The sequence below is a fragment of the Crotalus tigris genome, unplaced genomic scaffold (genome assembly GCF_016545835.1).
Source record: "Crotalus tigris isolate CLP2741 ecotype Arizona unplaced genomic scaffold, ASM1654583v1 scf7180000017969.2108049, whole genome shotgun sequence".
Classification (NCBI taxonomy): Eukaryota; Metazoa; Chordata; class Lepidosauria; order Squamata; family Viperidae; genus Crotalus; species Crotalus tigris.
In genome coordinates, this window is record NW_024096751.1 from 1,199,110 (window position 1) to 1,223,407 (window position 24,298).

The 24,298-nt window shown below is 36.8% G+C and overlaps 1 protein-coding gene across 3 annotated transcripts in view; it reads left to right on the top strand.

The window, feature by feature from the left end:
* UBE3C (ubiquitin protein ligase E3C) overlaps window positions 1-24,298 on the top strand; it is a 69,742-nt gene that overhangs the window by 24,560 nt on the left and 20,884 nt on the right. For all 3 annotated transcript variants that reach the window (XM_039345678.1, XM_039345676.1, XM_039345677.1), the window contains exons 11-18: window positions 1,275-1,361; window positions 2,751-2,908; window positions 4,622-4,854; window positions 9,494-9,598; window positions 9,783-9,870; window positions 12,552-12,649; window positions 13,643-13,775; window positions 17,601-17,848. In XM_039345678.1, the coding sequence (XP_039201612.1) occupies window positions 1,275-1,361; window positions 2,751-2,908; window positions 4,622-4,854; window positions 9,494-9,598; window positions 9,783-9,870; window positions 12,552-12,649; window positions 13,643-13,775; window positions 17,601-17,848 (1,150 nt within the window). The remainder of the gene's footprint in view (window positions 1-1,274; window positions 1,362-2,750; window positions 2,909-4,621; window positions 4,855-9,493; window positions 9,599-9,782; window positions 9,871-12,551; window positions 12,650-13,642; window positions 13,776-17,600; window positions 17,849-24,298) is intronic.

The window sequence follows — 24,298 nt, forward strand, 5'->3', positions numbered from 1 at the left end:
GGAAAATTTGAATCTTAAATATTGTAAAAATGTTCTCAGAGGATCAGGGTAATACCATATGTGTTCAACTAGAAAGAAGTTTACATAAGCAATGAATCCTAAGAATTTTGCAAGGAAAATTGGGCATATACAGTTTTAGAAGTAGATAATTAGAAAATTCAGTATCATCTGGCTATGCTTCATAGCTTTTCAAGGTGAAAAGCAAGAATTATTATTTTGAAAGCAGTAAATTTTTAAAATTTCTTTTACTGTCAATGGATGTGGTTATATTTATTGCATGTAGACCACACACTGACTATCAATTAGCTGCCTGGTGCAATTTAGCGCTGAATTTGACCTATAAAGCTCTTTATGGCTTGGCATCTGGCTGTATTCAGGTCTGCTTGCTCCAAATAGAATTGGCCTGACCCTTAGTAGGATCTAGGGAGAATCTGCTCCTCTTTGGGGAAGTAAATTGCTGAGGCCAGGAGACAATGCAAATACTGGTCTCTTCCAATAGTCTCCGTATGGAGATCAGGCTGCCCTCCTCCCAGATTGTGACCAGTTGGGCTATCTCTGCTTTTATTCTTGAGTTTTTTTTATCTTTATTTTATTAATATTTGGTTTATGCCTTCGTGAATATTTTAAATTGCACTTCTTTCTATCATATTAACTGCCAAGAGTCTTTTAATTGAGGGAAAGTACAAAAATGGAGATAAGGGTATAAAGGTAATTTTAAGCTAGGAAATTCAAAATAATAATAAATGCAATGTTAGACATTCATATACTTCAGAAAAGGTTTGTGACTTTTCTGACATTTATAGTCTCAGTTAATTTCTTCCATAAGGATATTTGGAAATTTCAAATAGGACTAAATGGTATGATACTTATAGTGACATGTCATTATAAGCCTGATTATAAACAGAAGATACATTCATAATTAAACAAAAAAAAATTTCTATATTAATTTGGTCCAACTTTTGGTTTTATTATTTTATACCATCTTAAAATAACTTTACAATTAATATACCTATATAAAATTGAGTTGATTCTGATGATTTGTGAAACATGAAAAAGCACAGTTCATCACAGTTATCTCTGTTTTTATTATGATGAATATACACAGCTTTTCCTTTAGTAGAAAAGACTTTCTGTATTGATATGATAAACTAGTGGCAGAACCCTGGAATATTAATTAATATTAATGTCTAAGAGTGGTAACTTTGGATAAATTTTGAAAGAAAAGTTTAACAAAGATATTTGGTAAAATTTATACTTTCTCTCTTTCCTTCTAGACTTTTGTACAGTTTAGCTTTTAATGCCAGGTTTTTGAGGCATCTTTGGTGTTTAATCTCAGAAATGAAAACACGAATGATTACTGGGTATGTAGCTACTTTATAAATATAGAAAATATTCAAATAGAGTAGCATGTATTGTATTGACCAAACAGTTCCAAAATTACTTCACACTGCAAGGGTAAATTACTGATAATGTTTTTATTAAAACTGAATATTTCAGTAAAAAAAATCATTAGAAAAGTGCAAGAGATTTGAACTTTCAGAATTACTTACACAAACTTAAGATATGTTCCTTTTTGTTATTCCATTTCCCCTTTTTCCACTTATTATAGTTTGTATTTTAATTTTCAACTTTATCTTATTAAAAAGATATGTGTTTTAAGAACATTTCCTTCTATGCATGTGAAAAAGAGAAAATGTCTCTTCTATTTTATATACACCATTTGAATATGGTGTGAGTTTTTTGGGGGAGGGGGTTCTTTTATCCTTATTGTTGAGATATTATTCATCTGCATTTTGGAATCTTCTTTAGCAGTGTCACCTACTTTGCACAGAAGGTTGTGAAAGCTCACCTATCCTGTTAGATGGATAGTGACTTCTTGTGAGCGCTCAGTTTTCCTTGAAGACGAAACAAGTGTGCATGCTGGATTCATAGTTTGATTTTGTGTGGTGTTGTATTCTCTAAATAACACTTTTGTGTTCATCTGGTAGCTGAGGGCAGGGATTAAATAATAAACTTTTACATTTCCTCTTGTTTTCCTAGTTAAGCTGCTGGGTAGTAACTGTCTAAAGAAAATACTATATCAGTGATGGCGAACCTTTTAGAGACCGAGTGCCCCAAAACCACCATTCCGCTCCGCCTCCCACCCTGCCTGCTCCACCCCCACCCAACCCCCTGCCCCGCCCACCCTCAGGGATATGCACCGCCTCCACGGCCCGCAGCAGATCACCAAGGCAGCCTTGCAGCACCGTGGCAGCCACGCCCCCTGCTCACACCTCGCAGCATCATCTACACACTATGGAGTGCGAGGGCAGAGTCGTGTCCCTGCTACCCGGCTATGTCCTTGGCTGCACTCCTCCGTGTGGGCTGCACTCCAGGGAGGCTGCTGGTGAGGGGGCCACGGGGGGAGGCGGGGCTGGGGCGACGGCATACGTGCCCACAGAGAGGGCTTCGAGTGCCGCCTCTGGCACCCATGCCATAGGTTCGCCACCACTGTACTATATTAATAGGTCTGTACAATGTTAATAGTTATTTCTTAAGAATATATTTTCAGTATTTCATTAGATGTAAGTGTTACGCATTTTCGTACAGCCTTGAAATACTCTGAAAATATCATGTGGCTTCTAAAAGAGGATATTTCAGAAAAAAAATCCAAAATGGGATGTTAGAAATAATTTCTAATCTTTTCTTTTCCTACCCAAGTCATAGGTTTAAGTGGATAATAGGGTTATAATTTTTGTTTTTTTGTTAAGGTCTATGGTGCCGCTCCTTCAAGTAATTTCACGTGGTTCCCCAATGTCGTTAGAAGATTCTAGTCGGATCATTCCTCTCTTCTACCTTTTTAGCTCCTTATTTAGTCACTCACTTATTTCTATCCATGATAATGAATTCTTTGGTGACCCTATAGAAGGTAAGGGCATCGTCTTCTGTGGATTTTCTCTTGGAACTCATAATTACATCATTATAAATATATTCATATTAGATGTGCTTCATCTGAAAACATAAAAATATTTTTAAATGAATTTTTGGAATATACACTTTTAGTTAATATTTTATTTTAATTATAAGCATTGCTTTTTTCTCTTTGTATTTTAACTTTCTAATCTGAAAATGGACACAGATTATAATGTAAACTACAAGATTTGAAAAGATCTTCAAAACAGACGAGCCATTAAAGGTAGTCCTCAGGTTACGATGGCAATTGGAACTGGAATGTCTTTGGTTAAGTTGAAGTTACAACATCACCACATTGCTTAGTGCTGGCAATTCCCAAAGCTTAGTTTGCCGTCATTAAGAGAGGACCATGCAAGTTTTTAAGGGAGGATTTCACATGATTGCAACATTTGACTTTTCCTAGCTTCCCCGTTGAATTTGGGGAATATTGCAAATTGCACTCACTCATGCATCATAATTGTGAGCTGGGCACTGAGTACCTGAATTGTGATCATAGGGACAGTGCAACTGCTGGAACATTTAAGCAATGGTTATAACCTGAAGATTACCTCAGATTAAATACAGCTTCCTAGAAAATTCTGCTGCTGTCTTTCTTTTGGTGTCTCTAGGCAAGCAGAAAATAAAGAAGAGTTATGAATCTTCCATATTTTGCAAATAGGCTTGTTGTATAGATCTGGTTTAAGGAAATTACAAGATGCAGTTAAGTTGCTGCTGAAATATCTCTGTTAATAAGACAAACAATGTTTATTAGATTACACTGGGGTGAAGAATAGACATAGATAGATTTCATTATTTGTACAGTATAGGGCAGTGATGGCAAACCTTTTAGAGACCAAGTGCCCAAACTGCAACCCAAAACCCACTTATGCATCGTTGGGTGCTGGGTGGGTGTGGCCCATTGGCTGGGTGTGGCCCATTGGCTGGGCATGGCCCATTGGGTGGGTGTGGCTGCAGTGGTAATGGCAGACTGGGTGGGACTAAAAAGTTTAATCAATTCCAACTTTGCAAGATCTTTTTTTTCCCTGCGAGAAGTTGAAATTGACTGATTGATTGAACCTTTTTTTTTTTTTTTTTGGCACACGGTATTGGAGGCCTAAAGCGAAAAGGTTGTATAAAACCCAGCTGAAGGCCTAGGACTGGGGTGACAGCGCGCAGGCCCACAGAGAGGGCTCTGAATGCCACCTCTGGCATCTGTGCCATAGGTTCGCCACCATTGGTATAGGGACAAGCAAATATCTTCTAGATATTTGGACTACAACTTTAATCCAACCCAAGTAGGATGGTTGATAGCAAGGCATCGTGAGAATTGCAATTCAAAACTTGACAAAGAATCTTTGACTATACCTATGTATTCCATTTATTGAAACGTAGTTAATTCTTCACTGTAATGTATAGATCCACATGTCTGAACAAACACATTATTGTAAATTCAAATTATTTTCTCTTTTGTTTAGAACATTAGCTTGGTCACAGCGCTAAACCATAAAATGGTTGGCTTGTTTTTCGATGATTGTGATGAATAAATTCACACAATGCAAACCAGACCACCATGGATTGATCAACAAGCTATACTTCTAAAAAGTCCTGTTAAAGTACTATGTTGAGAATTCAAAGAGAACAAAACTATATTCTTCAGTATGTCCTTAAACATGTTTTGTCTTTTCTATAGTTGTAGGTCAAAGACAATCATCAATGATGCCTTTTACATTAGAAGAACTGGTCACATTATCACGCTGTCTTCGCGATGCTTGTTTAGGAATTATTAAATTGGCATATCCAGAAACTAAGCCAGAGGTTCGTGAAGAATATATTGCAGCGTTTAGAAGTATTGGAGTCACTACAAATACAGAAATGCAACAATGCATCCAAACAGAACAGAAGCGGTGGATTCAGCTCTTTAAGGTATAGAAGGGTGATTCATAGAGAAAGAATCAAAAGAACTTCCTTTTTTTATTCATATGGAGGAACAGGTGATATCAAATCTAGAATGGGCAAACATTTAAAGTTTTATACAATGTCTTCAACTCTGTCATAATTTTCTTCAACTTAATGCTTTCTACCATGTTTTCCTGAAAATCAGACCTGGTCTTATATTTTTTTGGCCTCCAAAAGAGGCATTAGGGCTTATTTTTGGGAAACACGTGCAAGCTGAGATGGTTGGGTGCAGTGGTCAGGTGGCGGTGGGCAGCGGCAGAAGCACGAGGGGAGGCAGGCGATCCCAATTGTCTCTCAGCTTGCTCCCAGCTGCGCAACGTGTTGGGATTGTCGCTACCCCGCCTGCTGCTGTGGGGCTGTGTGGGCAGAGCCACGAAGGAGGCCAGGAGGCTGAAACCGCCAGCCCAGGGACGCAGAGCTGCAGGTCTCTAGAGCTGCTGCCATTGAAACGGCAAACGGGCAGGAAGCACAAGGTAGTGCCGGACTGAAGCGGCAGATGGAGGAGGAGAAGGCTGCCAGCGGGCAGGTGATCTGTGTGGTGGGGTAAGGACAGCAGAGACCTAAGAAATGGACACAGTTGATGCAGCAGTTTTCCACCTCTGCCTCTTCCTCAGGTGGCCTATTCCACTCCCCTTTACTTTTAGCATTCAGGGAAGTGCATGCCTTTATGGGTCCTTAAGTTGCTCTTCGGGCTCTATCCTAACCTCCAGAGACCTGTGTTTATCTGGTGTAAAAACTTTGGTCAGCCCCCCCAGCAAAAATCGCTCCCCTCTCTCCGTTCTCCATTCTTTCTTATGGCAGCAATGGCGGCGGCCAGAGCAGTTATACCAGGACTGCCGGAAGGAGGCAGCAGGGGAGGCTTGCGCTGCCCCATCACAGCGCAAGCCAGGGGAGAGTTGGTGGAGGAGAAGGAGGCATCTGCTGGGCAGGTGATCTGCAGGGTGAAGCAGGGGTGGTGAAACCGAAGAAAGCCTCTCCAGTGGCAGAAGCGGCTATTGTGCAGTGGTGGCACAGTCTTTTGCCGTCACTCCTCCCTGGCTCCGAAACGGAAATGGACTGGGCAAGATGACTGAGCCTCCCCCGTCCATCCTCCATAGTATGGGAGTCCAGCTTGGGAGGGGAGTGAAAGGGAAGAGGTGGGTGGGTGGGCAGCCGGGTCATTGAATGAGCGGGGTGAGATCGCCGAGCAGGAAGTAGCCTGGTTGCGGAAGTCCTGATATAAGCAGGTACTGGGGGCATGGGGCAGCTTCACCCAACCCCCCACCTGCTGTGCCTCAACTTGTCGCTGCCACCGCCACGCAGCCCCCTGTCCCATTGCAGCAGCGAGCAACCAGATAATGGGATGGAGTGGGTGGGGTCTTAACTAGGGCTTATTTTTTGGATAGGTTTTATTTTTGGGGAAACACAGTATGTGCCTTCAGCTTTCAAAATTCTCAGAAGACCTGCTGGCTGGGAAATTTTGGGTATTAAAAGAAATTATGGTAAAAATGCATCTATTTTTTTTCAAGAGTAGATTTCTTAAGGTTTCATGTCAAAAGAGAATTAATATAAAATAAATATTACTTTAAGCTTTGATTTAGCAGCTGATATTTGATATGTATTCAATATGTTCTTGCAGATTCTGGTCTTTCCAGAATATATTCCAATGCATTTATTATCACATGTTTATACATAAGGAATATTTAGATCTGAATATACTATTCTCAGGATAAAACCTCGGAGCTGGATAGCTTACAAAAATAAACTACCACAGACCCTTTGTTTAAGGGGAAATATACTACATGTGCTCAGGATGGCTTCAGGTGAGGTTACGCTAATGATCCTTCATCCAAGCTGGCTAATACTTAATGAGCTTCTTCATTTTCTCACAGCCTATTTCAGGTCTTTGGACAATTCATTGAGATCCTTTGGGAGCTTTTACATACCCTATTTAATATACTAGTAATTTGGTCTGTGATGTCATGTAAGCCATTTTGAGCATTTTTAAACTTCTAAAATTGAGGAAGCCGATAGGCAGAATTAACAAGCTAGGCTGCATATTAGAAGATTACTTGTATTTTTCCCATTTGAAGAAGACCATGGGGAAGGAATGGATAAACTAGTAAGGGTGGAGGAATGGCAATTCAATCCTGAGAAGGCATGAGAAAGAACCTCAAAATTACCCCAGCTTGATTCTATTTGGTATAAATTGGGGAAGAGAAATTCTGATAGGCTTTTAATTATGTAATCATTGCCTACAGTAATAAAGTAGGATTCCTGGAGTGTCTGTGGTGTCTGTTTCCTGACTACTAGTACCATTGTTCATGGCAACCAAGATAGTCCAAGAGTATTTTTGAATTAAACTTTTCTATAATAATCATCAGATGTTTATGTAGTTTAATTTTTTCCAACCTCCCAGCGATATACATGAAAGGCAATACGGTAGCAATTCAGGATATAACTGTTTCCTAAGAAAGTGCTTGACTTGCCATGAAATGTCTGCAGCAAACACTCACAGTCAGCTAAAATTACTCATTAAAGGAGTGGAAGCAGAAGAAATGCATTTTCCAAATTAAATGCTAGATTTACAGTCCGTTTAATACCAGCGACCTCTTGCACACTAATGTTCAGTTCGAGTCATCAGCTGTCCCTTTAGGTCTTTTATCACTGTTTTTGTCAAGCTATCTATTTAATTGAAAGAAGTTAATTGAATGAAAATGATCAACTAAGCTTGTATTAATATTGCTAATGGAATTTCTTCTTGGCCATGTTTGGAGAAAAATGTCAAGCTAGACTTTAGGAAAGACCCATTAATGCTTGCACTTAACCTGATGGGCTAATTAAGGAATGCTTATTCATTCTACAAGTCTACAATAGCCTTTATCCCACCCATTTTGTCCGATTTTTACAAGACATTTCACTTATCAGCAATGAACATTATGGACATTAGCAGCAATGAGAGTAGCTGATAATGTTTTGATTGTGTTGAATATTGTACAAAAGCAGGGCAAGATACTATGGAGATGTAATAAAAGATTGCAATTTTAATTACGTATCCATTTGTTATCTAGTAAAGTTTACAATCTGTGAATATGGACCCAGTATGCTTACATATTACAGAAATGTGAAGTGCTCTGGTGTTATGCCAATTTTTCCCAAGCTGATGTCCTCCAAACATACTGGCCCATGATGGCTCGGAATTTTGGGAATTTAAATCCAAAATTCCTGCTATAAACACAGTTTGTGCTGTGTGGTTGCATCCAGCGAGCCTACAATGTTGAAATCCGCAAGATGAGCTATATTTACTTAGAATATTAACAGTAAGTATAATTGGTCAAATCTGGGGGAAAAAAAATCCATGTGTGGAATGATGAAAGGTACACAGGAAAAAGCCAGTTGTAGAGTTAGCAAATATAAAACAAAAATTAACAAGTGTATCTGTGTGTGTGTAGTTCTTTGTATGCATTTTTATAACAAAATGAGCTGTGCAAGGTTTGTCCCAAAAGACATTCTTTAATAGCGTGAATAATTTCTGTAGTATGTGTATATAGAAGAATAGATACAAATGAAACATATAAACTTTAATGCTTGTATTGTGACAAAATAAATGTTCATCTTTCAATAATATTCATGTGACTTACAACAAAAACAAGGATCTTTGAGAAGGTCAGAGATCTCCTATCTGTAGGGGTAAGTAGACAAATGAAAAAGGAATGCATATTGGTTATATAATAGCCAGGGAGCCCTTTCACAATGATCTATTTTTTCCTGTTCAAAATGTGTGTAGAAACTTAGTTATCACACACACACAAATGAAAGACACTCAATCTTTAACTACTTTTCAGTTCTTCTTAAATTAATTACCTTCAAATATTTAAAGCTTCATACCAATATAATGATTATTTTATGGGATTAGTGCAGTCAAAATGTTAGTTAATGTTTAGTTAATGTTTATTGAAGTTTATGAAAGGTTAGATATTTATGGATTGTTTTTTACTTACTAAGGTGCAGAAGAAGCCATGTTAAAGCTTGTGGAAAGGAAGCATATAAAATCACAAATTTTTAACAATATTTGCAGTTTAAAGCCACCACCAAAATGAATTATTCCTGAATCCATTCATCTTAATAGATAATCTTAATACAATGTTATATTTTAATAATGGATTGATTATTTTAAGATTCTATTTAATTCTTGTTCACCGTTATTTTTAAAAACATAATATTGGAAACATGAGGAAGAGACCTTTATCCTGAAGTGGATAGACCGGCTAAAATGAGGATGATGAATTATTTAACTCTGCCAATTACTTTAATTATTTAAAACAGTTGATATTTTTTCCCCACAAAATTTGTCCAGTGTCTGGGCTACTTGAGGGAGATATTTGATTTTTGACCTAAAGGCTACGAAAATGCAGAGGAGGATTTATTGTCTTTGTGTTCTGGAATCAGCCATGATGGGTAGGGATCTGGGATGTTAAAATCCAAGAGATTGGATTGTTGATCTCTCTCTCTCTCACATACACATAAACCTAATACCTGATACAAATACTAATTCTGTTTATAATTGATTCTTGTTTTCTGTCTTGCTACATAAAAATACTTCATAGCTGCTGTTTTAACCATCTAGGTAATCACTAATTTGGTGAAAATGCTGAAATCTAGAGATACAAGAAGGAATTTTTGCCCACCAGATCACTGGCTGTCATTACAAGAAAATATTAGAGCAGATAAGGTAATATAGAGGTTACTTTTTATTTAAAAAAACGGAATAGAGCTTTTTTCATGTGAAATTTACATATTTAAGCTGTTTTTACATCTAAACCTAGGAATTACTTAAAAATTAACATGCATACTAATAATTTACTTTTAAGGTTTCATCCCAAGACATTTAATCGTGATATTTAATGTATTGCTAGGTTACACAGCTTTATGTGCCATCAGCCAGACATGTATGGAGAGTGAGGAGAATGGGAAGGATAGGACCCTTGCAGTCAACTTTGGATGGTAAGATGATTTGTCATTAAAACTAACCTGTGCAGGAGACAACTGTACTCAGTATCAGATTTGATTGCACATTGCCTGGATTTCTATTTTTTATTTAAATAATAGTAAAGAGACCAATCTTTCTCTAAAAATGTCCCATGAAGGAACTTAGAATGAAAAAGGATGCAGTTACAATGATTGTGTAAAAACAGGTGCATAACAGTGTGCTTTTGATTTGTTTAATTCCACTTGACTCCTCATGAATTAAACACAATTAGTGTGAAAGAGTCACTGACTTGCTCATGACATGTTACTTATGTATTCTCATTTACTTAAATGGCAAGCTCTTTTATTCTAAATGTCTTATGTATTGATGACTCAATCCCATATTTCTCTTCAAATAAATAACTGTTGATGGGGCAGTCTGGATAAAATTGACTAATTGGCTAGAATAATTGAACTGCTGAAGTTAGATAGTGGCTTACCTTTGCTGTACATGCAGTTTCTCTTTTCAAAATGCTTTTAACCCTTAGCGTAATCAATTACCTATCTTGACTAATTGAAAATGTTTGCTGAAAATTTATAAATTGCTTGGAAAGTTGAAGTACCAAAAATGGCTATTTACTGAAGTTATCACTCTTGTAAGGTTTATTTTGCAGTGAAGATGTTCTTCTGAATTGATCCAATTAAAATTAACTTGAAGGTTAAAAGTAGCCTTTCTTATGTCAGATTGTTTCTGGAAAAAAAACCCCAGACTATTTTGCAATGTTCTCCTGCAATTTGATTCCCAAAACTTGATAGATTAAAAAGTGTATCTTATTGTAGTATCAAATAATACACAACTCTTTCAAGAATATTTATAATTCTCCCACAGCCCTTGAATGTCTTTTTTGAGGTGTAACATCTGTATTTTCAAAATCATTCTTGTCTTGAGAAATTTCATTTTCAGCTATACTCACATACGCTTTTGTTGCTAAGTTTTCCTTCACTTTCCTTCCATCGTTTCCTTTATTTTATATCACCCCCAGTGTCTCCAAACTTTGGGAGCAACTTGCTGGATGTATAAATATTCCTTGACTTACAATCATTTGTTTAGTGACTGTTTGAAGTTACAATGATGCTGAAAAAAGTGACTTACGACCAATCGTTGCACTTATGATTGTTGCAGCATCCCCATTGTCACATGATCAAAATTCAAGCTTTTTGGTAACCGGCCCTTATTCACAACAATTCTTGCATCCCATGGTCACGTGATCTCCATTTCCAACCTTCCCAGCCGGCTTCTGACAAGCAAAGTCAATAGGGAAAGCTGGATTCACTTTATTACTGCATGATTCCTTTAACAACTGCAGTGATTTGCTTAACAACTATGGCAAAAGAGGTTGTAAAATTGGGTGTCAGTCACTTAACAACTACCTTGCTTAGCAGTGGAAATTCGGGTTCCACTTGTGGTTGTAAAACGACCTGTAGTAGGAAAGACACAACAGGAAGAGAAAGCTACCTTCCATTTTGCAGCACTTGCTCTTTGGAATAGTATCCCCCAGAGACACTAATGGCTTTTCCTCAGAAGGCTCTGAGAACGGCTGTTGGCCTTTTGGGGTAGGCTAGGTCAGGAAACAGATACACAAGAAATATTAGAATACTACTTTATTTATAAAGACTATGCTAATAGAATCTTGGAAGCTCAAACAAATTTCCTCATCCCTCTCTCTTAAACCAAAGAGAGTCAAACTGAGGCAATTTTTAGCCTCTTCCTCATGCTTTCTTGCTTTCCAAAGTTGAGAGCACCTATTTACTAATGGTCACTGCGTATTTTACCCAAGGTCATTTTCTATTGTGTGGTTTCCTTCTGAATACACATGATCTCTGATTTTATTTTATATTTTTCTGATTTAAATGCTGTCAACTGCCCAGAACTGTATGGCTTTGGGCAGCCTCTAAATTGTATAAATCCATAAATAACAGTAAAATAAATAAGAAAAGCCAGATTTATCTGTATAAGCTAAAACTCTCCAAATAGACTTCTGAAACCTGGTTGGCATATATATTTAACTAATAAATAAATAAAAAGTGATACTTGGTTCTCTTGTTGAACTAAGCAGCTTTCAGGTTTTTCTCCAATTTTATTTAAACTGCATAAAGAATTCTAATATTTAGGCTACACTAGTATGGCTTTAAATGGGATATGTACAGGTAATCCTAGGCTTATGAACACAATTCTAAAATTTCTCTTGCAGTTGTTAAGCAAGACAGTTGTTAAGTCCATTTTAGGACTTTTCTTTCATAATTGTTAAGTGAATCACTCAATTGTTAAGTTAGGAATGAGGTTGTTAAGTGGATCTGGCTTTCCCATTGACTTTGCTTCTCAGAAGGTGTTTACATGACCCTAGGATACTGCAACTGTGAGAAATATGAACCAGTTGCCAAGTATTCAAATTTTGATCATGTAACATCATGGGAGTGCTGCAATAGTTGCAAAAATGGTCATAAATCACTTTTTCCAGTGCGTTTTAACTTTGACCAATCACTAAACAAATGGTTGTAAGTTGAATTACTAACCTGTAATTCAGACTATATGGAGAACGCCAGGTTGCCCATTCCTGCTGTACGTAATAGGGTCCTCACCAGTTGAGGAAGAATGGAAAAGAGCATATTGTACTACACAATAAAGCTAAATTCTGATCTCTTTATTTATTTAAAAGTGGGATTGGATCCAGCCCCTCTTTCTGTGTCGGAGGAGCGACAGCTTGCAATATTGACAGAGCTGCCTTTTGTGGTTCCTTTTGAAGAAAGAGTAAAGGTACTTTATCTTTTTTAAACCTTGTAATTTTTAACAAAGTTTTAAACATTGTTGAAAGTATATTCTTGATAAAGGAGTACATAACATTTTGGAATGGAAATGTTTCTTGCTATTTTGAATTTGAAATGGTCTGTTCTTATTTCTGTTCTGGTGCTGCCATTCTGAAATTACTGGCTGAACTTGAAGTTATTTGTATGTAGTCAGGTCAGTCCATTTCAAATTCGGAGCAATTGTTTCAGATTCTAAATATTTCAAATTTTTGCTCACCTCTTAAGTCCTGAGCTATGTGTTCCGTGAAAGAAAGGATACATATGTCTTTGCCCATAAGAGACCAACTGCAAAACTTTTAGTGAGGTCTAAATTTTACAAGTTAGGCGTCTCAGTTCCATGGTTGGAGGAGATTAGAATGTTTTTGTATCTATTGAAACCATCTGGAATAGTTTGTACTATTTTTTTTTAATCCATGCTATACCGATAAATTGTTTAAAATTTTGTAGTTTAGATTTTTGAAGACATAAGTGATTATCATAGAAACCAGGTTTTCCTCATCATTTTCATTTAAAAATTAACAGCATAAACAACTTCTGTTAACGCTACAGCTTTCAGCTAATTAGCAAACTGAATTCCAAGAATTGTGCTGCTGTCAACATGTACTTATACTATAAGTAAATGGAAAATAGTTTCATGAGAGATATAAATCACTGTTACTGAAAAGGACATTGATAAGTGTAGGGGAAATGTGTTGCTTAGTTCGTGTGGAAGTATTAGAAGTGGCAAGAGTCTTGTTACTTTACGTTTCTGTTCATGTGCAAGCTATTTTGTATGAAGGCATGTAAAATACTATTGGTAGTTTTTTTAAAAAAAAATTTACCATCACAAATTTCCAAAATCTTACCACTATATAATGAAATTGAAATGCTGCTGAATTATTTTGTAGTGAAAATCCATACTTAAGTGTAATTACTTTCCCTTTCATGACTTACTCCATACAAGATCTTTCAAAGACTGATCTATGCAGACAAGCAGGAAGTACAAGGAGAAGGCCCATTTCTGGATGGAATCAATGTTACCATCAGAAGAAATTATATTTATGAAGATGCATACGACAAACTTTCTCCTGAAAATGGTACGGTATTTATAAATTGATCAAATGATTTATCTTGGGAACTATAAAAAAATAATTGAGGGGCATGGAAATCTTATACTTAGATCGGGGGATATTAGAAGATGAATTCATATATTGTAAAATGCTATACAACTTTAAACATTCCATGTGTTTGAGATTTTTTTTTTTAAAAAAATCATAGTTTACAATGATGGAACTATTTTGTAGCAGCATTATAAAACTTTTCTTTTAGATTATTAAAAAGCATGTTGTGTATTAATCTTTTTGGAGCTTGTTATATATGAACGGACAAAATATTTATTTATTAGAATTATTACATCCCACCTTTTCATAGAGGAGAGCAAGGTGACATGCATAATGTTCCAGCCTCATATTTTCCATGCAACAACAGCCCTGTCACATGGGTTGGTCAAAGTGAGCATGATGATGAACCTGAAATAATCTAGGTGTTTCCACAGGGATGGACTATAACAGGGGTAGGCAACCCAAAACACTCAAAGAGTCACTTGGACTCGTTTCCCACCAAAAACAAAACACCGGGAGCCGCAAAACCCTTTTGATATCTAAAATGAAGATAACACTGCATATATCCTTTTTTACCTTTATTATAGGTGTGTGTGTGTGTGTGTGTGTGTGTGTGTGTGTGTGTGTGTGTGTTTGTTTTCTGAGGTTTTCGCGGGTGTTTATATGTAGGTCTTTGGTTATTCGGGTTTTCTCCCACGTAAAATTGGAAGTGTCTTGCCGACGTTTCGACGAAGTCTCATTCGTCATCTTCAAGCTGGTGCTTTCGGCTTCGTGCTCCTAGAAGCACGAAGCTGAAAGCACCAGCCTGAAGATGACGAATGAGACTTCGTCGAAACGTCGCCAAGACACTTCCAATTTTACGTGGGAGAAAACCCGAATAACCAAAGACCTACATATATATATATATATACATACACACACACATACATACATACATATGTACATACATACATACACATTAAAAATAAAAGTAAAAATATGACTCTTGGGAATATCCATACTATTAAAACAATGATCACCAAGAGAATGCTTTAAGAGAATAAAATTACATACACACACAGGTAAAAAAAGGATATATGCAGTGTTATCTTCATTTTAGATGTCAAAAGGGGCCCTCTCTCTCTCTCTCTCTCTCTCTCTCTCTCTCTCTCCTCTCTCTCTCCTCCCTCCCTCCTCCCTCCCTCTCTCTCTTTCTCCCCCCCCTCCTATCTGCTGCTCACCTGGCAAGCTTCAAGCTGTTGTCCAACAAGCTCAGGGGTAGGCAACCTCGTCTCTTTTATGACTCATGGACTTCAACTCCCAGAATTCCTGAGTCAGCCTAGCTGGGCTAGCTAGCTCTCTCCTGCCCTTCCTGCTTCCTGCAGAGACGCAGCAAAGGGAGGAGCTCCGCCCAGTAAACTTTTCAGCTCCTCGGAGAACACTGTGAGTTCGCTCTCTTTTACACATACACACACACAAAAACACAAACACACACACACAGAGAGAGAGAAGCAGGGAAGTGCAATTGCCTCTCTCTGTCTCTGTCTCTCTCTGCAAAGGCAGAGGAGGCTGGGAGCCACAGGGGAAGGCTCAAAGAGCCGCATGCGGCTCTGGAGCCGCAGGTTGCCGACCTGTGGACTAGAATTTCCCAGAGTCAGGAATTTCCTAGGTCCCATAGCTTTACTGCTATACCTCACTGGCTTTTTACTTTTCATTAAAAGATAGTTTTCACTATCTGCTTTATATGATGTCATTTATCATTTTTTTCCCAAATAAAGTAATTAGAAAATTTGTGAAAACTGTAGAAAAGTCAGTCATGAAATTAAAAGCTTGTTGGAAACCGTGGGATGCATTAAAATACAGATTGATTTATATCTGTATAAAAAAAATGACACGATGGATCTGTTCCTATGATCTTGAGTAAAAGAGCAATTTTAAACTAAACATTTTGGGCTACTTTTAAGATACAATTAGAAATTATTTCCTGCCGTGGTCAGAGCTCATATTCTTAGTAGCCAACTTTTAAAGAAGATAGTATTTATTAAGAGGAAATCGTTGTATGAATGTTACAATAATTTCAACAGTTGAACTATTTTCTTTAGAACTTTAGAATAAATTATTTGTAATGGAATGTGAAAATGGCCTTGGAAAATTTGGTGGGGGTGAGGAAGAAATGCTCATACTGCTTTGTGAGAAACAGCAGAAAAAAGGAAGTTAGAAATTATCTGCTGTAATTTATCAAGCAATATAAAGAGAGGACCGGAAATTTTTGCTTTAAAACTTTCAAGATTGATGTAATTTCTTCTTCCTCTATCTTCTAAGGTCATTCTCTTATTCCATTACAATATTGCATATACTGTGGGTGTAAATTCTCAATTAATGTGAATGGGAGACCAGAATTTCCTGGAAATATTTCTAATATTTAACAGATTAGATTTTGGAACAACTTACTAATGGACAAATGAATTACTCTGATATATTGAGGGGAAAAATCGAGATATGAATATTGGCTTAGTTTTCAAGGGGGAAGGGAAATGACTCTGCAGCAAAATGTGTGTTATTTTTCTGTGTCAAAAGACATTTGAAGACATATTTTAAAAGATCAGAGGGCAGTTATCTTACAAAAATATGGGAATGCTTGAACAGAAATAAAGGCCTAAATATAAAACATACCAACATAGAAGGAGGATACATTTAAGTCAAGATCCCTTTGAATAGCCCTTAAATAATAGCTGCTTTGTCATCTTCTTTGATGTAGCCTCTGCATGTGAATTCTTAGTGTAAAGCCTAGACAGAAATCAGATATTTAGGCTAAAATTTTCATTAGTCCCAGTGAACTGAGGAATGGTCAGGATTCTTGAAACTTTAACCAATAGATTTGAAGGGCCGCTATGAGCTCCAGAAAAATCTACACCATATGGTTTAAAATACATATTTCAGGAATGAATTTAATTTTTCTAGATTGTATATTTTGATTTCAGCTAGGAACGAGTGGGGTGGAATGGTAGCAATATGCAGTTTTCTGCATTGCTGAGAGCAGATGGTGTTGGTAGGCTTAGATCAGTGGTTCTCAACCTTTTTAATGCTGCGACCCCCAACCGGTCATAAGTCGAGGACTACTCAACCGGTCGTAAGTTGAGGACTACCCAACCGGTCGTAAGTCGAGGACTTTCCCCTGCCCAGGAGCGCTGTACATGCATGGTGCCGCCCCCTGCGCCAGCCGAGGCGTAGCTGGCAAGCGGCAGAGACGGCACAGGCCGACCACCGGCTGGGCCACCAGCTGGCCCAGCCCAAGGGAGGTAAGGCACCCGCCAGGCCCCACGCGCACCAGCAACCCTCCCTGCGCCCGTCGGCCTCCCACCTCCCACCCCTGGCCCTCTTTTACTTACATTTTTAGTAGTTGCTCAGCAGGGAGGGGTGGAAACTTCCAGACAGCTCGCCTTTGCTGCAGACAACTTGCAGCACCGTTTGCAGAATGGGACTTTTGGCGGGCTCAGCAGGGCAGAGACAGCCTGGACAATTCCTATTGGCTTTTGAAAGCCAATAGAATTAGACTCTATTCAAGAGAGTCTATTCTATTGGCTTTCAAAAGCCAATAGAATAAAAGGGAGTAGCACAGCTAAGGAAAAGCGGAAAAAATGGCGGACTGCGTTGTTTGGCGACCCCCGTGAAATGGTCGTTCGACCCCAAATGGGGTTGCAACCCATAGGTTGAGAACCACTGGCTTAGATATTTAAATACTATTTAATGCAACTTTTTGTGGATTTGGATGTGTTTAATATATTCATAGTTTATTCTATAGTCTTTCTTTTATTTCTCCAGAACCTGATTTGAAAAAGCGGATTCGTGTTCATTTACTCAATGCCCATGGTCTAGATGAAGCTGGTATCGATGGGGGTGGAATATTCCGAGAATTTTTGAACGAACTACTTAAATCAGGATTTAACCCTAACCAGGGTTTTTTTAAGACCACTAATGAAGGACTGCTTTATCCAAATCCTGCTGCACAAATGCTAGTTGGAGGTTCTTATGCACGGCACTATTACTTTCTTGGGCGGATGCTTGGAAAGGTAAATAAATGCATGAATATATAAATTACTTGAATTCCCCAAAACACACACAGGCGTTAGTCAAGATTTAGTAGAATAATCTGAGTGACGCAAGCAGGTTTGTATATATTTCTCCTTTTGTTTCAAAATATATACATAGAGTTTTATGTTTATCTGCTGTACTTTACCTCTCTGACAATTTTTATCTCTGAAATGGATTCATAACATTTTGCAGCAAGCAGAAGGGAAATGCAAAAGAAACAGGAATCAGCTTTTAAAGGACTGAGTTATATGCTAGAATTTATATCCATTGGTCTGATTTTTCTCTGGCAATTATGCTTTTTAATAGCACTTGGAATTCTGTGTTATTATCCAAGAAACAAATAGATAAAAAGGTCATAGATTCTGTGAAAAGTGTTAAAATGGGAAAGATGTAAGTACAGCCATAACTGGAGAAATATTAAAATATGGGCATAGTTTGTAGATGGAGTAACTGTACAACTTGTTTAGCATGTTTGAAATCTGTATTTATGTCTAATAATTTTGTTAGTAGTTAAAGCATCAGAGTAGAAACCAAGAGACCTTGAGTTCTTCTCCCTCCTTAGCCACAAAGCCCAGCTGGGAGACCTTGGGACAGTCTTACTCTCATTATCTCAATATTCTATTTACTTTAATATTTCCATTCCTGTTGTATTTACAGCAAAATGGTGCATATAATACATCCACACAAGGATATGAAAGATGACAATAAGCAATACAGAGAACACCATCTGTGAATCAGAAAAAGAAATAACTGCACTACAGCTTAGCAAAAAAGTGTATTTTTACCCTTTTTAATGATAACTAAGATAAAAATATATAGTTACAAAAATCTATACCTTTATCAGTAAAATTTTGATTTAAAAGTACCTGTTTTACAGTTGTGGCTACTCTATTCATTTATTAAATTTGTTAACCTCCAAATGAGCAGTGTACACTTTAAAATATTGTAGACCTTGCAGGAGAGAAGCCATATTGGTCTCTGGTGACAAAATATCAAGTATTTTGTAGCACACTTATTCCAACTAATGTGTTCTTTTTTTTTATATTGTCTGTTTTGTGCTTACATTTGTTTGAATCATGTAAGTGTGAGATGGGCCTCTATATAAATCAAATAAAAATAACTCATCATGTTTGTTACATTGGTGTAACTTAAGTGTGAGATGGGTCTCTATATAAATCAAATAAAAATAACCCATCATGTTTGTTACATTGGTGTAACTTAAGCACCATTTCAGGTGCACATTCACACATTTATATAAGTGATTGGGAAAGGTGAAAAATAGGGGGGCCCATACTTCCATACTCTGTAAATACATTTATGCAGAATCAAGGACATTTGCCTAGATGCTATCTTTTTAAACAAAAAACTTTGTCTGATTGAGATAAACTGAATCACACACTAAACCTTGACATGAAAAGAACTTCTGGTCACTCAGAAGGTAGAAAAGTTCTGCAGTGTGTGCTCAGTGCTTATGTGGGGACAGAATGATGGTGTTATCTAATAATTAGCTATATCCAAGTGCAGAGACATCTATTAAGTGGCATTCAGCAAGAAGATAAGGCACGTTCTTATTGTTCAATCCATACCTTATTTTTCAGTCCCTGTCCAAATTGTGACTTTAGCTGAATAATTATTCATCCATTTATAAAAATGTTTCCATTGCATCCATTTGCAAACTATTTCTAAGGTGATTCAGTATGTTAATAAAAGTCCTTGTGTGAATGTGGCCCATGTTATAAAAGAAGTGCTAGATTCAAGCAGTTTCTCACTCATATAAACCGAAAGAACTGTGTTACTGGAAGTGGAATATATTAAAATTGAATAATTTACGTACATTTTATGTTTAGATAGTCATAGGGCAGTTATCAAGTATGTTTTAAGCAATCATGGTGATGTTAATAAAATTAGGTTCCCATTTTGATCCAGGGTCAAGTTTGACATGCTGTTCTTATATTTTGATCGCATTCAGTCTTGATTCTGCATACAGGTGGTCCTCGACTTAAAACAGTTCATTAATAACCTTCAAAGCTACAACATCACTGAAAAAAGTGACTTATGACTGTTTTTCACATTTACGACTGTTGCAGCATCTCCATGGTCATGTGATCAAAATTTAGATGTTTGGAACTGGCATGTACTAATGATGATTGTAGCGTCCTGAGGTCATGCAATCACTTTTTGCGACCTTCTCACAGGCAAAGTCAGTGGGGAAGCTAGATTCATTTAACAACTGTGTTGCTAACTTAATAGCTGCAGTGATTCACTTCACAACAGTAGCAATAAATGTTGTAAAATGGAGGAAAACTCACTTAACAACTGTCTTGCTTAGCAATAGAAATTTTGGGTTCAATTGTGGTCATAAGTCAAGGACTACTTCTACTGTGTATATCTAACTTTATTTTGCCAATTTTTTTGTAAAAGCATTAGGACCCCTACAACTTTTAAGAACCTAATAGGCAAAAACAGGCTTCTTATTCTAATACTAATATTTCATAATGGAAATAAAACAATGATTTTTAATATAATTCAAATAAGAGGCGTCATTCTAGAAAAACCCAGTGGGCAATAGAAATGTTAATATATTTTGAGCAGGTAAACCTTCTAAGCTTGGTCTTTCAGTTGTAAAAGCTGTGCTAACTTTCTCTCATCTAAATTTCCCATCAAAGACACCTTTTTAAAGTTCAAAACTCTTAATGTTAAAAATCTAAAAAATGTAACTATCTTGTTTCACTTATTTACTAGAAATGCCTGCTTTACACAAAGCACTCTTTGTATAATACACATAAATCACTTCTGAGTTACAAAACTGGCTAATATTCAGAAAGGTGAAAACTCAATAATATGCAACACATTTTAATTAACTCTAATAGAAATTTATTTTTTTAAAAAATTCAACTAATACTCTTCTTGATGGTAGATTCTTTCATATAACCAATTATCTTTTCATTACAAATGACTAAACTTACTATCAGCATTTGTAAGTATGTGTCCAGCATTAAAACACTGCTAAAAGTGTGGTATTTTAACACTAAATCTTTGAGAGTGAAAAGATTCTATTGATTGATTGTGATATTTATTGGGTCATAATGTATTTAAATTTTCTTTAATGCATATGTTAGCGATTGTTTACTGTGATAAAGTGCAGAAAGGTCTCTGTGAGCAATTCTGCATGGAAAGAATTACCTCATGTCAATGGTCACTTCTCAATTAAAAGTTCCATTAGCAGATGATTCTAGCTTCTGGTTTGTGTACTGATTGCATTTTATAGCTCCTAAATCAGGCTGCCTAGACAGGGAATAAATAAACAGTTAAAGTATGTGGTAATGGCATCCTGATCTTTTTTCTTTTTTTCTTTTTTCTTTGGAAACACCTTGGTCCATTTAAGCCAATTAAGTTCAGAATATTTACTGAAATAAAAAATTGTAGCATTTGAACTCTTACTGAAAATGAGTACTTTGCTAATTTGAGGATATTGATTCAGCTTGATACCTGTCTTCCCTGTTTAGATTAATGGTACTAACCTTCGCACAGCTTAAAAAAAATATTTGTTTCACAGAGGTATATATTTATTCTGGTAACTTCCTTTCAAGAACTTCTCTAATTCTGCATGAGTAAGAATTCTTCTGCAGAGATTAATTCTAGAATTCTACTTCTGTACCACTATATAGTTATTGTCAATACACCTGACAGCACTGTTCTCAGCTACTATAACACAGAGCTGTCCAAAGTTTTAAAATAACATCTGTGGGTATTTGCACCTTTTAGATGTTCATCTGAGAGTAAAATGAATTGCGGGATTTGATGTTAGCCTTCTCCAACCTGGTCTCTTCCAGATGTATTGGACAATGATTCTCATTATTGCTCAGCTGCAGACAACAAATTGAGCAAATAGAGATGGCACAATAGCTAATATAGATAGTCCTCAATTTAGGACTAGTCAATGATCATTCAAAAGTGTAACAAATTTCCCCAGAGCTATGTATGACCTACTTTCGGAGTTGTGATGGACACACACACAGGAGGAAGAATGGATTCAGCTAATGATCATGGAGTTGACTTAACGAGCATCATAAAAGTAGTCATAACTTGAATCTAGTCACATGCTTCAACTTGCAGCTGAAATTCCAATCTCAATTCTGGTCATAAGTCAAGGATTAACTGTAGTTGAAGTTTGTTTTGATTGTTATGGAGCCATTTTACCATTAGTGTTGAATATTTTTCAGTGTAATGGAAGCAAACTTGGTGAAAAGAGAGCAGGAGCTCAAAGCAATCAATTAAGGTAATCTTTGCCTTACAACAATTTGTAAGTAAAATTGCATTAAAAAAAGTGACTTATGACTTTTTCATACTGATGACCATTGCAGCAACCCCATGGTCGTGTGATCAAAATCCAGATGCTTAGCAACTGACTCACATTTATGATGGTTGCAGTGATGCAGGGCCATGTGATCACCTTTTGCAACCTTCTGACAAAGTCAGTGGGGAAGCCGGTTTCACTTAACAACTGTGTTGCTAATTTAACAAATACAGTGATTCGCTTAACAACTGTGGCAAGAAAGATCATAAACTGGAGCAAAAATTACTTAACTGTCTCGTTTAGCAATAGAAATTTTGGGCTTAATTGTCATAAGTTGAGGACTATCTAATGTTGCTAATAATGCAGGTAGCCCTTGACTTATGGCCACAATTGAGCCTAATATTTCCATTCTAAGCAAGGTAGTTGTTAAATAAGTTACATCTCATTTTACAATTGTTTTGCCACAGTTGTTAAGTAAATCGTGATTGTTATACAAGTTTGGCTTCCCCCATTGACTGCTTGTTAAAAGCTGGCTGGGAAGGTTACAAATGGTGATCACATGATCTCAGTGGAACCATCATAAACACATGTCAGTTTTCAAGTGTCTGAATCTTGATCACGTCACCATGGGCCTGCTTGAATGGTCATAAGTGTGAGAACCACCATAAGTTACTTTTTCCCATGCCATTGTCACTTTGAATGGTCACTAAATGAATGGCTGCAAGACAAGGACTACCATATACAGGTAGTCTTTGATGTACAACCATAATTGAGCCCAAAAGTTTAAGTTGCTAAGTGAAAAATTTGTTTAAGTGAGTTTTGCCCCATTTTATGATCTTTCTTGCCATAGTTGTTAAGTGAATCCCTGCACTTAAATTAGTAACCTAGTTGTTAAGTGAATCTGGGTTCCTCATTGACTTTGTTCGTCAGAAGGTCGCAAAAGGTGATCACATGATCTCAGGACACTGCAAACGTCATAAATAAGAACCAGTTAAGCACCCAAATTTAAATCATGTGATCATGGGGATGCTACAACCATCGTAAGTGTGAAAAATGGTCATAAGTTACTTTTTTCAGTGCCATTATAATTTCTAATGGTGACAAAACAAACTGTTTCAATTGAGGACTACCTGTATATATCATAATGGAAGTATCAGGTTATTCTTATTTTTTGTTTACATGTCAAGTAATTTTTGTTTTATGTAAGGCAACAAATGCATGTTCTCTTTTTGCTAGAGTGTGGTAGATCAGAGCAAGTTGGGTTTGGGTGTCGTTATTTCTTAACTGATGGTTTTGTTATTTTGAAAATGGTAAAGATTGAAGTGAACCTGGCGTGAGCAAAGCATACATTCTAACTTTTTGTGCCTCATCTTTTGGGAATATGAGTAGTTTGCTGTGAAATGTGTGTGTACTTTAATATTTGTTACCTAGTAAAAATATTTTTAAAAACAGAATAAGGAAGCTCAGTTTCATTAATCTGAATGTTATGTAGGAGAACTCTACTTTTGCTAAAATTAGAAAGCTTTTCTTGGCATATCTGGCATAGCTACACTCTGTTCTCTTGAAATTTTGTAGCTGAGGAGATTCTAACTTTGTAGATAATTTTGCTTCCTCTATTATGACCTTAGTATTCTTCTTTTATATTCTTTTTGTCTTGGTTATATCAAAAAGTGTCTTCGAATTCTCTTACGATAGCATTCATTTTTATATTTTCAGCTTGCCTAGTACGTAGGAATTAGGGAGCTTTGATCTGTTTTATATAAGATGTAGCTTTCAAAATAAAAAGATTGTCTCACAATCAACTCCTTAAGGTTGTAGAATCGGGCTCCCCATCTCCATCACCTCCTCCCAGAAATGCTCTCTCAGTCACTAAAAAGGATGGATCAAGAGGAAGTCCAGGTAGTGCTCGACTTACAACCGTTCATTTAGTGACCACTGAAAGTTACAACGGCACTGAAAAAAGTGACTTATGAACGTTTTTTGCAGTTATGACCTTTGCAGCATCCCTTTGATCGTGTGATCAAAATTCATATTTATAAATTCATATTTATAACTGTTGCAGTGTTGGGGTCATGTGATCTCCTTTTGCGACTTTCTACAAGCAAAATCAACGGGGAAGCCAAATTCACTT